At 41.3% G+C, this 16,147-nt stretch overlaps 1 protein-coding gene across 1 annotated transcript; it reads left to right on the top strand.

Annotated features, from left to right (window-relative positions):
* Nucleotides 1-1,825: 1,825 nt before the first annotated feature.
* On the top strand, nt 1,826-15,250 carry susd5 (sushi domain containing 5). The gene is made up of 5 exons (XM_069681783.1): nt 1,826-1,974; nt 3,104-3,281; nt 7,780-7,889; nt 9,685-9,873; nt 10,928-15,250. Exons 1-5 carry the CDS (start codon nt 1,902-1,904, stop codon nt 12,760-12,762), a joined length of 2,385 nt encoding a protein of 794 aa, XP_069537884.1. The 5' UTR covers nt 1,826-1,901; the 3' UTR covers nt 12,763-15,250.
* The last annotated feature ends 897 nt before the right edge of the window (nt 15,251-16,147 follow it).

The following is a 16,147-nucleotide window of genomic DNA, read 5'->3' as shown; positions in this document are numbered from 1 at the left end:
TTATCAAATCTTATTTATTTTCACTGTTTTCTTTGGAATGACAACATTTTTTTTATATATACAACTTTCAACCTTGAATACATCAACATTATAACTGATTTAGAGCTTCCCATGCAGATATTGATGTCAGAGGGAAATGGCTGCAGAGGAAGACAGATTGCGTCACAGCGGCGCGTCAAAGGCTGTCCCATTTTGAAGGCTTCTTCGGATGCAGCCGACCATTGCGTCCTCCTTTTCCGGGGGCCATGCAGGATCCATTGGGTGCATCCTTCACGGCCCAACATATCCCGAGATTCATTGCGCGACAAATGCCAGAGGAGTACACTTCTAAATGTAAAAGTTTTTGGTTTCATCTCAATCAAATAGCTAGCGACAGAAATGATAAAAATAACTAAAGGGGCCTTGAAATACATTAGCTTTAAAATAATAGGTTAAGTCACATGACGTTAGTTATGATAGCTAGTTAGCCCGCTAGCTGTTGATAGGCGCCAGGAGCCGCGTATGGTGACGTAAGGTTAAGGGCGGGAACAGCTGGTGATGCAAACAGGAAATGCCCTGTAGACTAGACCGTCTCGATTCAGTTCGGCCTTAGCATCTACGCAGGCTACGAATGTCTCATCCTCCGTAAGCCACGTCCTTTGAAAGATGCAGCCCCCGAATTGAGACACAGCTACATTTTTCTTTTCCTGCAATGAGTACTTCAAATACTTCATGTACATTTTGCTTTTAAGGACCAGAATTCATCTTCCATCCCTGACAATCTCACTACAAAGTCCACTTTGTAGCTCCGCTGGAGCTTCTGTCTGCTGAGGACGATAATGTAAAAGCAGGAAAGGGACATTGTGGTGAAATTGCTTTATCAGTTACTGTTTCCAAGGTCAAGATTGAACTTTCAGCTTCTAAATTTCCCATCCTTGCAGCTTAAGAAAAGCCAAATGACAGTCGTCATACTGGAAATCTAACACTATCCTATTGCCTTGCCTTGTTAATACAAATGTATTGATGTGCAAATGGAAGGGAAATGTTATTAGTCTTAACAGTAGACTGGTGCGTGTATTTATAAAAGCATGTGCACACTGTGATAACTTATATAGGTTTTATATGCTATAATGTTTGTTTAGGTTTCGTAAAGTGGATGTTACCTACACTATGTGGGTTGGCTATCTTTACATGCAGATTCACTTAAACAATGCAGACGCTTTCTATGGGCTTTGGTCATCCGTCTTTATCTCCCTCACCAAATGGGACACACAAAGACACACAAAAACGCACACCAACCAACAGAGGGAAGTTTGGCCTGGCAGAAAGGACAGCTCACCTTAATTAAGATTTTAATGCTCAAAGGATAAGCTCCATTTGGGTGTACTGAACGTGAGGTTCCTAATTAGCCAAAATGTCTTTAAATAGCATTGCAGTGTCATTCTTCAACTCAGATACACATTTCCTTACATTGAGGGAGTGACGCTTTTATCCATGCCAGCTCACATGTAATGAGCGGTGAGGGCTCTTATTTCTGGCTCAAGGGCACTTGAGCAGCAGCCCTATCTGTATCTGTAAAGGAGCAGTCAAGATTTTGAGCCGTGACGTATTTACTAACGGGAACACGCGAGTTTTCACACCGGTGCTCCATCTGCTCGCGAGGGAGACTATTTGGGGAGATAAACTGCGCCTCGCTCTCGAGCCGCTCTGACTGTTTTCTCTCCGTCATCACGCGCACTTGTCAACAAGCTCACCTTCCCGCTGCTCAGTCCACCTCTGTCCACCAGGAGGGAAAAAGCGGGAGTTTGCTGTCCACCTCCACTTTGACCTGCAAGATTGTGAATATCCAAAGTCGTTTGGAAGTTTTTGGACACGTTTTCCAACTTAAAAAAAGTGAGCTTTAACCTGCAGCTGGAAAAAAGATGCACATTTGTCTGTCATTTCTCTTTGGATGCCTGGCTTGTCTCGTGGTGACCTCTGTTGTAAAAGCAGACGGTAAGTTCATATTTTTTGCTTTTTTGACAGAAGGAAATTCTATTTATGGGACAAAATAACTATAAAATTAATTTTTAACTACTAATTTATTCACTCGCTATAAGCTTTTAATCAAATAGGCTATTAAATGACTTAAATTACAGTATGGTGATGCAGGAACCGTTAGTCAATGCACTCGCAAACAATTGACACCTGCCTTGCAGTCTCGTGCGTTCCGTAATTATCGCCAAAGAGCACGTTCTCTTCCAGCCAATGTCCCCCCTTTAAATTAGAAATGTCATGCAATATCTTAAAAGCCTTACACGTCCAATAAAGTTATGTTATGCGCGCAGTCTGCAGTCACCGAATGTTTATAATAGAGTATTTGACTGACTTCATTTTAAGCATCAACGCCAATTACCTTTAGCATATCAAAACAATAGCTAATGACGTGGCAATTAGTTGATAATGACAGGGACAGTGAGCTCGTGCCATGCAGAAAATTGACGACACCTGTAGCCAATCAACAATCACTGTAGGTGGAAAAATCAGTGTAATGCTGCAGTTACTTACAGTGATCCTTTATACAGAAACATGTTGTTATATCAGTCTTTTGAAACTGTGAAATTAATTGGAAATATGCACTTTTTATAAATTATCTTAACAACAATTGTCATGTCTAATCTCTTAATAATTTACACCTTTGTTTAAGCTCTAAACAAAATCTGTATTAATATCCAAAATATGGTGTTCAAAATCTATATTTGTGCATTGCTGCCCTCAGGTACCTGCTTAACTATATAAGTCTTAAATCACCAAGGAGGTTACGGAAAAATAGGCATTAAGGACATTTAAGCAAAAAATAGAATCTATTGTTCCCCAGTTCCACTCAACTACAACAAAATTGCAGGTGATTGTGTTTTGTGAACTCAATTTTCTTCATTTGAAAGGGACAATGTGCATTAATAAAAAAAGTAATATAATATAATACACAATAATTTACTTTACAGAGCCTGCTAGTACCCAGAAGATCACAGGTCAAAGTTATACTGCAGTGCTCATGAAAACTTGCTATAATATTCGAAGGTTTATAACAGGTTAGCAGAAGCTTCAGAGGTTTTCCTCTCACTCCCTCTCCTTCTGTCTTCAGGTCGAGTGTTCGTGTTGAACCTGAGGAACTCCTCCGGCCTGCAGGGCTTCAGAGATGCTGAGCGGGCCTGTGCCTCCCAACAATCCCGCCTAGCCTCAGCACAGGAGCTCCATCACGCCGTGGTCGAGTGCTTCTTCTCCCCCTGCACCCGTGGGTGGCTCTACGGAGGCGCAGTTGGGTAAGAAAAAAAGCATCTGTGTATATTACTGTGCGTGTTTGTGCGTGAGAGTCTTCATTGTTTTAAGGCGCATGGAGTAAGACTTGAGATTTCCAGAGAGGTCAAAGGTCATCTTTGTGTGTGTGTGGAAGGCAGGGATGAAAGGGAAAGGAAGTGAAGGCAGCAGCGGCAGTTACAGAGAGAGTGGGAAGATAGGAGAAGAGAGAGACACATTTCAGGGGGGAAAGAGAGAAGAAAGAGGGAGGAAGAGAGGGAGAAAGACTCCTCTGTTCCTTCCTGGAGGAGGAGGGAATTCTGAGCCAGGGTGTCATGTCGACAACTGCCTCCATTTACACCTCTCATCTCCACGGTAACATGACACGCAGCCTTCAGCACCGGCAGACAGACAGAAACAGACAGGCCTGAGGGGGGAAAAATATATTCAGGTGTTTGATTGACAGTTTGTATCCGGAGCAGAGGACAGGCAGAGAATATTGCAGTGATTCTGGTCTATATATTTTATTATATGAGGTGATTTAAAGCTGTGGTGTGTAAGTGTTAGATATGCTTGTGCTTTTCAAAGTTAAACAGAAATAACTGCCCTAAATTCTTTAAAAGTGAGAGGTGTTCTGGCAATACTTCCACATCGATAGAAATTCCTCAAATATGTTATTTTTCTCTCTCATTTCCCCTCAAAAGCTATAGTATTTCTTTCTGCCTATTTGCCAAGTATAGTTTTTGAATTTTGGATTGATCATTTTGTCTTAAAACTAACAGAACACAGCAATACATGTCCATGCTGTTTCCAAGAGCAGCACAGCCTTACATTAGAGAAGCTGAATCAGAGAATTTGGAGTATCTACGCTTGATAAAATTACTGAAATGGTTGAGTTACAAATATAACAAAGAGGTACAAGCATAAAAAAACAACAAGATATTTAGTCAGCTATGCTTTGAGCTGGATGCCAAAGCTGGCAAGCTAGCATGCTTACAATGACAATGCTTAGAGACGTGTTAAGAACATATCATGTTCTTAACCTTAGCTAACATTTAAGGAAAATCAAGAATTTCGTCTTAAACCTTTGTATAAAGAAATAAATAAATAAAGGATGTGAACAATTTTATAGCAATTCCTCGCAAATGTGGAGATATGTTTAAGTCAGAACCAAAGTGGTTGAACGATGGACCAACCGATAGACCAACATATCATAAGAGCCATGTTGCTAGCACAGCTTATGCTAGAGCAGCTAACTCTAGCATTGCTCTAGATAGATTATATTGCTAGCTTATCATGTAATGACTTTAAAAATTAATAAATGATGATTTTACAATGCCTAAATAACAAATATGTTCCTTAATCACAAGCAAAATGAGAAATGATCTGCGTTACAAAACTGTACAAGCTACAAAATGGCGGCTGCCTTCAGAATGACCAACGTCTGGTCAGAGGAAAAGCTTACACACTTTTCTTTCCCCGTGCTCCTCACTCTGTGTTGGCTGGGGGACATCAGCTTTCACACCCGCTTACCATGTTTCACAGTGTATCACCCCGCTATGGCTCTGTCTGTCTACGCTGAGTACATCTCTGACCTTTTCCACCTCGAAAAAGCCTCAGTGTCGACTCAGAGAAGGAGGACAGAAGCCTGCGAACTGTTCATGTTAGCTAACGAATTTCATTAGTTGGGATCCTGTCATCCTAGCTTACTAACAGCTAGTTCACCTAAACGTTGTATATCCTCCCTTTCACTGAAGCCCCAAAGGGAGAAGAATGAAAGAGAATTAAATGTATTTAGTTCCTTTTTGACTTGAAAAGACGCCTCAGTAAAAACAAAAGAAGTAATCGTGAAGAGATTCACAGGTTCCGCTAGTGTTAGCTAGGTTGTTCAGTAGCGACTGAAGGAGCGGTTGGACCCGCAAATGGATTCATGTCACAGGTGTAGTCAGACTTAGCAAGCGGATAGAGAAATAACAAACCTCGTAATTAACCAATCAAAATCAGGTATTTAACACAGCCGTGTGATAATCTGCAATAGCCGCTGTTTATAATGAACCCCCATGATCCCACGCTGCTTCATGATGTCATCAAACTACTTCTTTCCGTCTAGTTTTAATTGAAAGATCCTTTACAGAAGAAATTACGTTGTGTGTTTTTTGTGTGCTTAGTTCTGAACAGAAAAATTAGTCTTTGTGTCACTTTTTTCTAGATGAAGTGTAAGGTGCTGTTTTGACATGGTTTCCAGAAGGTAATGGTCTGGTGTTATATCCAGACATGCATTGACATAATGTTCAGGTCTGTTGCGTAATAACAAGAGCTTCTCAGAATGACTGTCCTACCTTAACGTCTTCCTCTTACCTGTCAATCATAGACCTGCTGCCCCGGTAACCAAGCACAATAATATCAGCAGAATGAATTAACACTCAGGTTCATAAAAACACACATTCAGGTTTTTTCCGTTATATTTGTGTCATGTAAGGTGAGAGGTTTGAGAAAGTGTAAGTAGCAGAGTAGTAGACGCCTGCATGAGCTGATTTTAATGTGAAAACAGTCTTTTTGTGTTCTTTTTTCCCACTCGGAGTGTTTTCTTGGCGGTTTCTCGCTTGCTGCCCGTTTTTTTTTCTTTCTCCCTTTCCGACTTTTGTCCTTATAAGCTGAAGTTCGCATGGCACAGGCATGCAGCATGACTCACAACACTTCTCACAGTCTCGCTGCGCTGCCAGTCAAATTCTTTCCAATTACAGATGCTTTGATTAACTCTGTTACACACACACAGACTCATACACATGCAGACATTCAAACCTGGGCCAATATCTTTTCCATGTTATTATACTTGATAAATAATCCTACCTACCTAAAAGAGAAATACATCTGACGTTTTATGATGTTTCTGAACTCATTTAAACTATAATTTGTGTCCGGAGCTGCTATGGGAACATGATTTGATCAGCCTGGGAAGTTTGAGTCACTCTTATCTGCTGCTTTTGTTTGACAAATGGGCTCATGATACTATAAACCTTAATGTTGCGACAAAAATAGACTATTTGCTCAGCATTTTTTTGCCACTGCAGCTTGTAGGCATTATTCATTCGGTCCCTGTGGACGGCACATTATATTAAGGCCCTTATGTTATCATTGTTCTATACTAAGCTGGCTGTAACTTTGGCATGGGAACATCTATCCGTAATGTGCCACAGTGATAATATTGAGCCACAGGCTACAGCTGCTGATACTGCAGCATGTCTGAGCTGTGAAGGCTGTTCCTGGACTCTGATGTCATGCTGTAATAATGTTTGAATAAGCAGCAAATCAGGGAGCGACCAAGACAGCACAGAGCACAGTATATATCTGAACATATGTCGTCATGTTACACATATATATAAACCAGACCGGCTGCTTAAGCACAATATTGTTGAGCAGAAATCTCACTTTTATCAGTGGTGGAAAATGACTCAGATCCTTTACTGTTGTGGAAGTACCAGTACATCAGTGGAGCAATAAAATAAGTATAGTCAAACATTCATAAAGTAAAAGTACAGGAGCATTATAAAGTAAAAGTATTTGTTCTAGAGTAAAATACATCTTCCTGTTTGTTGTAGGTGGTTGAGGCTGTGCTAGTGTGGACCGCAGCCTGTGGTGCAGGCACCTCAAAAGGGCAGTTTTTCTTCTGAGTTTGTGTTTGAACTTTTTTTTTGATTATTTTAACTCTTTGGGCCTTAAAAAGTTATTTAAATTAAACCGTAAGTGTTTAGAGGAAATGTTGCTTTGGTGGAAACAGAAAAAACTGGGGACAATGTGCATTAATCAAAAACATGTGTATGTTTCTATTTTGTGTGTTTTGGATTTTTTTTTTTGTTTTGCTTGCACATTCATTGATATTTTATATTTTCAGGATTCATATGAGCCCTCTTTGCTACTTTGTACAAATAACTGGTACACAATGAAATAATTGGTTATTGAATTTATCTCATTTATGTCTGAGACATGTGGAAACATGACACAGACAATGGGACCAAACTGCATACTGCTTCCTATAGGTCAAAAGCCGCAAAGATTGGTAACCACTGGTTTAATCTTAAACAATGCACTGCTTATGATGGTCTGTTATGTTCAATCTGTATGTAAAAATATTTACTCTCTAAAGTTGTCTACTAAATGCAGTTGAGTAAAAGAAACCACATTTTCCTCTGGTAGGTGGTGGAAGGCTCAAAATTGTACAATACATTGCTGGGTGTTATACGTGAAGTATAAAATGTGTACCTAATTGAGTTTCTATGTTCATGTAATGTTTCTATGTTTGTGTGGTATGTGTGTGTGTGTGTGTGAGTGTGTTAAAAGTAAACACACACTTGGTTTAATTATAAGCAGCCTCAAGCCTAGAGCCCCTCAGGGACACTTGATGCTTCACTGCTGGCCATTTCCTTCTATTTCACATTGTAACTATTGATTGTGTCTATGTGTATGTCAATGTGAAGTTCTCCAACATGATTTTATTTATCTTGTTATCTATGTATTGACTTCTAGGACCACGGTGTGTAATGTTGTGGGCGGTGCCCTGAAAGCAGTGGATGTGAGAACAGAAAACGCCACAGAGGAAGCTTCACACCTGGACGCCTTCTGCATCAAAGACAGAGGTCAGTAAACTCACAAACACAGAGTCATGCACTCATAATTCATGAATCTGTACATAAAAGTTGTGGGTAGAGATCAGGATATGAGTGGATCGTTAAAGTGGTTTAAGATTATAACCTTGAAGTGTCAACAAGAAATGTGAGTGTGAATAATTCCACATGTGTGAAGCACAACGTTGGATTTTCAAAATTGAGAGTAATCCAGCAGGACTTGAAGGATTAGATACTTAGGTAAGTGAGTTTTAAATTTTAGGTTCTCAACAGCGAGTTGCACAGGGCAGCAAAACAATACAGAACAGTATCATCTACGTAGAGATGGATGTTACAGTCAGTTATCGAAGAGACTTTATTTTGTATAAAAATTGTAAATAAGAAGGGGCCCAGAACGGATCCTTGCGGAACACCTTTTGTTAGTGGTAAAGCTTAGCTAGCTTTGACACACTGAAATCTATCAGTCTCAGTCCATCTCAATTGTCTTTCTAAGATATTTACTGATGTGTGTGATAGAGAGTCTGTTCCTGTTATTTAAATCAACAGCTTTCCTATAAACACTCCCCTTCTTGCAAGTTTGTGATTCTGAATGCCACTATGTTCTTTCTCATATCTGTTGTTATATACCAATGAATATCTGCACCCTGGCGTGAATCCAAGGAAGGAGGAGGGCCAGTCAGGGGTTGGTTTTGGTTCAGACTATTATTGGACGCAACCCAGAAGAGACCTCTAGTCATTCTACATAAACAGTAGAGCTACTGTGGCTCTTTTTAATACAACACCCCACGAGGAAAGAACAAACTCTCTGCTGTGGGGAAAAAATTAACAGGACCGAACCATTTAAAGCTGCAAAAGCAATGACACAGCTTTGCAGTTAGGGTTGTGGCTGTGCCGGTTATTATGTAGTTATGGTTGTGTTAATTATAGGAGGTTAGGAGGTATATGGTGAAATGTTAGCTTCATGTCAGGGCAACACACAAATATTAAGTCATTTATTTTGGCTAGTTTTTTTTTGTGTTTTTGTACTTTGTAGACATGTTTTTGAAATTGTTTTAGCACTAAATACTAAAATAATTTTGAAATTTACATTAGGTATCTATAATCAGTCAAAGTGCATTAGATCTTCCTGTGTTTTCTATGAAAATACTGTATCTTTGACCAAACAAGGGTCTAGCTGCTCTGGAGCTTTCAGTCATATCCATATCAGCACCTCGCTGAGTTTGCCCAGTTAGTCGTGATATTAAAAACACTCCTCATTTACAGATGTGCGGCTGTAAATTGAGTACACTTTCATTCTTGACCAAAAACCCAGATTTTCAGGCTTAAATGTTGTAATAAAACAGCTGCTGAATGTAAAATGTAAAAGGCTTTTAATTGGGAGAGTAAATGAATAACTGAAAATATAAATATATTTATATCAACAACACAAGATGTTATTATTTGTAAAAAAAAATCAGTCTTGCCTTGTTTTAATTAACATGAAAATTAGACTAGGGTCAAGACAATACGTTTTCCTTTATCTCCTCCAAGAGGCATTGTTAGTGGTCAATATTACATCCACATTTTCCATAAACCCCCATTGCCTTCTGTCCCTTGAGTCTTTGTTATCTTGTTCTGTTTACACACAGGACTGTGTGGCTGTAAAGCTGGATAATAATTAGTCATGTTTCACACTGAACCACAATGTGTACTATTAAATAGGGATTATTAAATTGCATCATCTAATAGTTACTTTAACAATTCACTTTTAATGTGCAATGTTTATTTTATTGTTTTTAGATTACATGTGCGTGTTTGTTGTTTACAGGCGTGCCATGTGGTGACCCACCATCCTTTCCTAACGCCCGTCTGCAGGGGCACAATGGGTATGAAATGGGAGATGAGCTGCTCTACACCTGTGTGCCAGGTTATTTAATGCCCAGTGGACACACAGCCTTCAGCCTGCTGTGTGACAGCTGTGGAGAGTGGTACGGACTGGTGGAGATTTGCGTCAAAGGTAAGAAGTTGTTTAAACTGTTTATGTAGGACTGAAATGGAAAGCCTCCTTCTTTTGCGTGTCCTCTTCAAAGCTTTGACCTTTGACCCAGACAGTAGACCACTCTAAGGTCAACTTCCTCACTGCTGTGTTAGCGTCCATTGTCGTTAGGTGACCAGTGTTTGATTCCTAGCTTTTGGAAAACAGAGCCTCAGTTGTGCGTTGGGATGAAAATGGCTGCTTTGACACCTTAGTGTGACATGCCATAGTGTGGACTCGTTCATAGCAGAGGGAGAAGAGGGCAGGAGGTGTCTATGAAGTCAGAGAACAGAGTCGAACAGAGTCGTAGTCATGTTTGTGCTCAGCAGCAAGTCGTTCCTGAACTGTCCCAAGATAAACCAGAGGGGTCACAAGATCATCTAAAGGGATGACAGTGAGCAAAGTAAAAATGTCATTTATAATATTTACATTGCTTAAAAGAACTAAGTTTGACATTTGATGAATTATTGTTAAATACGATTAAACCCCTTTTAGCGTAGCTCAACATAAGTTACTTTTAGCATAGCTTAGTGTAAAGACTGAAAATAGGGGGAAACTGTTAGCCTGGTTCTGACCAAATGAAACACAGCTAAAGCTCACTATGTATATCTAGTTTGTTAAATCCATACAAAAACTCTGTTGGCTGGGTTAGAGCAGGGTGAGCTGCTGAACTAGACTTCAGGAAGTCATTGCTTCAGGCCAGGAGATAAAGATCTTAATGGCTGGTAGTCAGATTTTTTTTGTCTTTATGCTAAGCTAAGCTAACTGGCTATAGCTTTATATTGAATGGACAACCACAAAAGTAATCAATCTTGTCTTCAAACTGTCTTGGCAAGAAAGAAAATGCGTGTATTCCCCAGAATGTCAAACTGTTCCTCTTCAGGGTCATAATCAAACATTTTTGGTAACCACTTCTATCGAAGAAATTTTCAGGATCCGAAAATGTCTTCGATATGTCAGCGCAAATGCCTTTTTAATTTGAGTAGCATTAAATGATGCAACTGATACAGTATATGTGTCCTTTGTGTTCCTGCAGATGAGACTGAAAGTCACATAGACTACGAGGATAAGTTCCCAGATTCCTATGGAGAGGCCGAGGACCACAGCGAGAGGCCAGCGGAGGCTCATGGTGAGGTGCATGAGGAGGTGCATGGAGCTGCATACCCAAGTCAGGAGCAGCAAGAGACAAGCTTCAGTGTCGAGGAAGAGGAGGAGCATCAAGACCAACACGAAGTGCATGAAGTGGAAGGAGAGGTGATTGGCCGAAAATTTGGAGGAGAAGAAGATGAGGAACGGGCGGTTGAGGACTTCGTAGGCCATCCGAGGTGGGAGCAGGACAGGAGCGAGGTGGTCACGACTGATGCTGCTGCAGCCACTCAAGCACCTGTGTCCCAGCTCTCCCAGAAACACCTGTTCTGGTTCCCCTCTGAGGCCTTCCAGGAGGAGGGCAGTCCGGTCGCCTCTAATCCAGTCACACAGACGACACAGAGAGCCTCAGGCGCCAAATCAGAGGAGAGCAAAGAGCAGGAGAGCCAAGAAGGACAACACCACAACCAGCGTCCTGTTGACGTTGACGACCACGATCACGAGACAGACAGCTTTGATGATCACGACACAGATGACCGAGACGATGGTAACGACAGCCACCACGAGGATCAAGATGACCGAGAGAGTCAGCAGGAAGAAGATGACCGCGATGATCATGTAAAACATTACATTCCAGCTCAGCGTGAAGATCTGGATCACCACAAAAAACACGACGATCACGATGATCATTACGACATGGGAGAACACGAGGAGGAGCGTGAACGCGTTCGCTACGTCAGCCAGGAGTACGATGATCGAGATGATACATACGATGAACATGAAAGCTATGAAGATCATGAGGATTTGACCGACGATCACGTTGATGATAATCGGGAACATCCTGACGGCTCTGAGGAACATCCAGACCGCGACGACCACGATGATGACCAGCATGAGGAGCATTACGACCTGGAGGAGGATGATAACGACCACTACCCTGATCACGATGACCACGATGACCACGACAGTTTTGACGATCACGACAGCCATGAAGATGACGATGATGGTCATCAGCATGTCATTATCTCTGTACCAAAAGATGAACGCCAGAACGTCACTCAGAAGGCATCAGGAGGAAAGGCGACCACAGATGACACCTGGCTGGATGGATACCCTGTCGTTCAAGCGGAAACGGAAAATGGTGACTCCACAACCGACAAGGCCGAGGAGAGGGGGGAGGTCAGAACGACGGACAGACCCAACGATGTGGAAGTTCGAAGACCCGTCCCTTACACCAGTTTACCAGACGATCCTGAGTCTCCCACTTCGGACCCTTCCTTAGAGCAAGGTGGAGTGGAGGAGAAGTTTCCTGGCTTCATCTCCACCTCTGCACCCTCGCAGCCTTCAGACGCCCCTTCAAACTCTGACACCCAGGACTATGACACACAACAAGCAGCTCCCACCCGCTCCTGGCTTGGTGGCCCCACTGAGCACCCTGTCCTCGATCAGGACCCAGCTCCACCGATGCATGACGGCGACATCCTTGAAGAGCACACTGTGCACCACCTGCCCGGAGAGACTGGAGAGAGAGGGGAGGTGGAGGGAGAGATGGGGGAGGCAATGTGTATAGACGAGAACTGCCCTCCTCGTCCTCCGAGCTCATCCAGCCGCGGGCCCACGGTGGCAGCCATAATCGCGGTAGTGTGTATGGTTGCTGCGGCAGTCATCGTCGGGGTGTGGTGTTACAGACGGCAGCAGCAGAAGAGCTCGATGTACGAGATGAACGGGAAGGGCCAAAGTCAGAGCAGGCAGGGTCAACAGATAGAGATGCAGCAAAAAGTGTAAGCGTGAGTGGAGGAAAGATGGACTCTGACAGAGGACAGAGACATTCAGGAGGGAAGATTCAGTTGAATTTGAGAGGAAACGAAGCTCCTCATGTTGCTAGAAAACACTGCAGAAGTGAAGATGTTGGGTAGGTATGAACAGATGAGATTTTGCTAAACAAACCCTTATCTATGTTAGATTCTAAACATAGAGAAACCTGAGTCAAACAAGATGGTACCAGTTCTGCCTCTCCAACTCATCAACTTCAAGGAACTTTACTCATATTTGTTGTACCTACCCACTATTTTCAAACCCCTGACATCTAGCTGGACAGGTGGAGGGGCTGTGTCTGGACTGGACTCAACTCCAGGGACTGAAAACGGAGATGATAAGGACATGATCACGTAGGAAAACCACAAGAAGGCATGCCTTCCCCGCCTGAATATATGAACTTCAAACTCTAAAACTCTTGAACATTGTGGTACAGATCCTCTGTGATACCTGGCTGTTATTTTTGACGACTTTATTGACTGCTCGTTCGTTGCTGATTTAGCTTTGTTGTCCTTTAGTTGCATCTTTTCTGTTTGTTCGAGTGTTTTTCTGATAACGCTTGTTAGTCTACAACCAGAGCGCTGCAGTTCAGAGTGCTTCAGATCATCGCAGGTTTGAGCAGGTGGTCCCAAATAAACAACCAGGCGTCTGTTAAACGATCATGAACAGAAAAAAGAATGACGATGATGGGAGTCGAATGAGCAGTATGCGGAAAAGTGGGGAGGTGCGAAACGGCAGAAGGGCAGGTGAAACATTGAGAGTCTTCCCGCCTCTGTTGGTTTTAACAGTCGGCTGGTGAAAGAGAGTGCAGGTGCCCATCAATAGTGGAGAATCAGCCCCCCCTGTGTGTGTATATTTGTGTGTGTTTGTGTGTCTCAGGTCTGTGCAATCCGCCAGTCAGCGGTGCGTCATATTTGCTGACGGAGTTCAGACCCACCAGAGATCAAACATTGTGGTGCTACCATGGACACAGAGGGAAACTAAAATCCCCCCTCCCCCCCTTCTTATAGTTTTATTTTACATGACTTTTAACAGCCTTCGGGGTATTGAATGAATAATGTAGTTTGATTTCTAAATACTATGGGGAGTTGGGAAAGGCTTTAAATTTGGGTTGGAATTAGGACTGGACCACATGCCCTTATTTGTATTTCATGATAAATGGTTACATTTATCTCTTTAATAACAAATGAATTGCTTAAAAAAGTTGAATGCATAAATGAACATTTCCTTTCTTTATTGCGTTACTTGTTATTTGCTGTGTTTGTTCTGATAAGTTACAATATGAAAAGAGTTATTTTGATTGGACTGTGGGAAGTGGAAACTGGTTAGTTAGTTATTCTCATTAAATACTGGCGGATTCAGTCATTTTTCTCAATGGAAAACTGCCATATGAGCAACAGTAGCTTATGATAAAACTCTTTAACTTTGTGTTGTAGTCCAGTCAAATGAAGGATTTAACAGTGTACTGTAGCTGTGTATGATTTTGTGATATTTAAGTTCTTCCTGTTTCTGTACTGTGCCAAATACTTAAGATCAAAGTCAGATGTTAGGAGAAAAGATGCTCATGAAAAGTGGAAATATACATATATATTTAAATACTTGGAGGCAAGAGGGCTTAAAGATAGATAATAGATGTTAGAGTTTGTAATTCTGTTGATATATTTAGATTACACAATGAATTAGCGCATGTCAAAAGTGAGTGGTGGCTTGTAAACAAGGCACTTTATTTTATGTCATCAGTCATAAATGATCATTTAATGTTTCCCTCATGTGTCTGAAACTTAACATTTTGTTTTTTCAGCTGCTTTTTTAGGTGATAATAATTTGCTCAAATATTTCACAGCATTTTTCATTTCGATATTGTGGTGTCTGAAACTGAGCTGAGACTAATGTGGCGAGGGGCTCGGGAATAGAGTACAGGTTGTCTTTGTGTTTCTGTAAATATGATATGTAGAGACTTGCTGTTCATGCTGTAGCGGTAATGGTGTTTGGGAAATAAATGTGACTTTTTTGTCAAGCTCAGTTGACAGTAGGCTAGATGTTACCTCTTCATATCTTACACAGGGTCTGCTCATCTCTCACTGCTGCTCACTTCTATTTACTTTCACTTCGCCTAATATTAAACACTGCTGGTTAAACACTGCACTCGTGATTGAATGAATAGAGACGACATTGTAGATTATCCGGCAGTGAACTGTCTGACCACATGATCCATGCCTCAAGACTGATTGTAATCACAAAGAATATAAAAAAACAGTTTTAATTTGGGTTTTCTGGGAGCATTGTGTGCAAAACCACGACAGATTTGAATGAAAGCAACTGTTTCTGACTTACTGACTCATTCACATGATGCTAACATTTCTCCATGTCTGTCTCTTCTTCATCTCAAACAGCTCACCGATGTGTGTGTGTCAGGATGAAATGTGTACTGTGTTCTCTAAGTCACAATAAACTCTTAAACATGTGGTCCTGACTCTTATATTCTCACTCGTGCTATGGATCTCAAATCCACACGGCGGCCATTGTCCTCTGACTTTATATTGTTGTACTGCTGTATTTCAGGTTGTTAGCCGTATAAGCAAAATTAAATTGACAAAACGTGATCATTTCATAGTTTCCTGTTTGATCATTAACTAAAAAGACAATGGACTGGGAAAATCTGGACAGTAATTGGGCCATATTTCAAGTGAAAACAACATGTTTGATAGCCAATTAGCTCTCGCTAGACAGCTAACGGTTGCATTTAGCCACTTTGTTGCTAACCTTAACTTTAGCCAGGAAGTGGCTTAATGCTAACGTGACTGTTTGATAGAGTTATACTATATGATGTATATGCAGTATATGGATATGATAAAAAAGCCGTAAATTACTAGCTTTCTAGCTTACTAGCTAACTGTAAGATTAGCTAGAATGAAGTATGCTAGGCTGAGTCCAACTGTAGCTAAAGAGCCATCAAATATGTTTTATCTTAAAATATAGTCCAATGTCCTCCAAGATTATCACTCTCCATTTTCTTTTCAGTGGTTAGTCAGTCGTAACAATGGTCATTTTAACTATTTGTGCATTATCACAGCATATTAGCTTCCCACACTGAGCATGATGTCAGAAGAAAATGGCCGCTGTGTAAATATGATCAATCATCTGCTATTCGTTATGTAAGCGAAAGTGACGTGTCATTCATCAAGGTGTGACCTCTGACCTTGATTCCTGTCAATCAGCCTTAACTTTAAAGAAAGCCCCTTCTTCCACCCATTATTCCCACATGCTCCTCAAACATTTAAAAAGAGCAACAGAGGGCCGACGAAAGATAAAGCATCGACGAGGGAGAAGGAGAAGTAATAGAAGAGACAGGTAA

This window comes from Semicossyphus pulcher, unplaced genomic scaffold, assembly GCF_022749685.1.
Source record: "Semicossyphus pulcher isolate SPU_LCO1_2020_fin unplaced genomic scaffold, fSemPul1.0.p SCAF_5, whole genome shotgun sequence".
NCBI lineage: Eukaryota > Metazoa > Chordata > Actinopteri > Labriformes > Labridae > Semicossyphus > Semicossyphus pulcher.
The sequence above is the reverse complement of the archived record's forward strand: the minus strand, read 5'-3'. Positions and strand labels throughout refer to the sequence as shown.

What these genes read in the sequence shown, in the direction of transcription:
- susd5 (XM_069681783.1), top strand. Translation starts at nt 1,902, where the DNA reads ATGCACATTTGTCTGTCATTTCTCTTTGGATGCCTGGCTTGTCTCGTG. An exon ending in CTCTACGGAGGCGCAGTTGG is followed by an intron (nt 3,282 to 7,779) that starts GTAAGAAAAAAA and finishes ATTGACTTCTAG; the next exon opens with GACCACGGTGTGTAATGTTG. An exon ending in CTTCTGCATCAAAGACAGAG is followed by an intron (nt 7,890 to 9,684) that starts GTCAGTAAACTC and finishes TGTTGTTTACAG; the next exon opens with GCGTGCCATGTGGTGACCCA.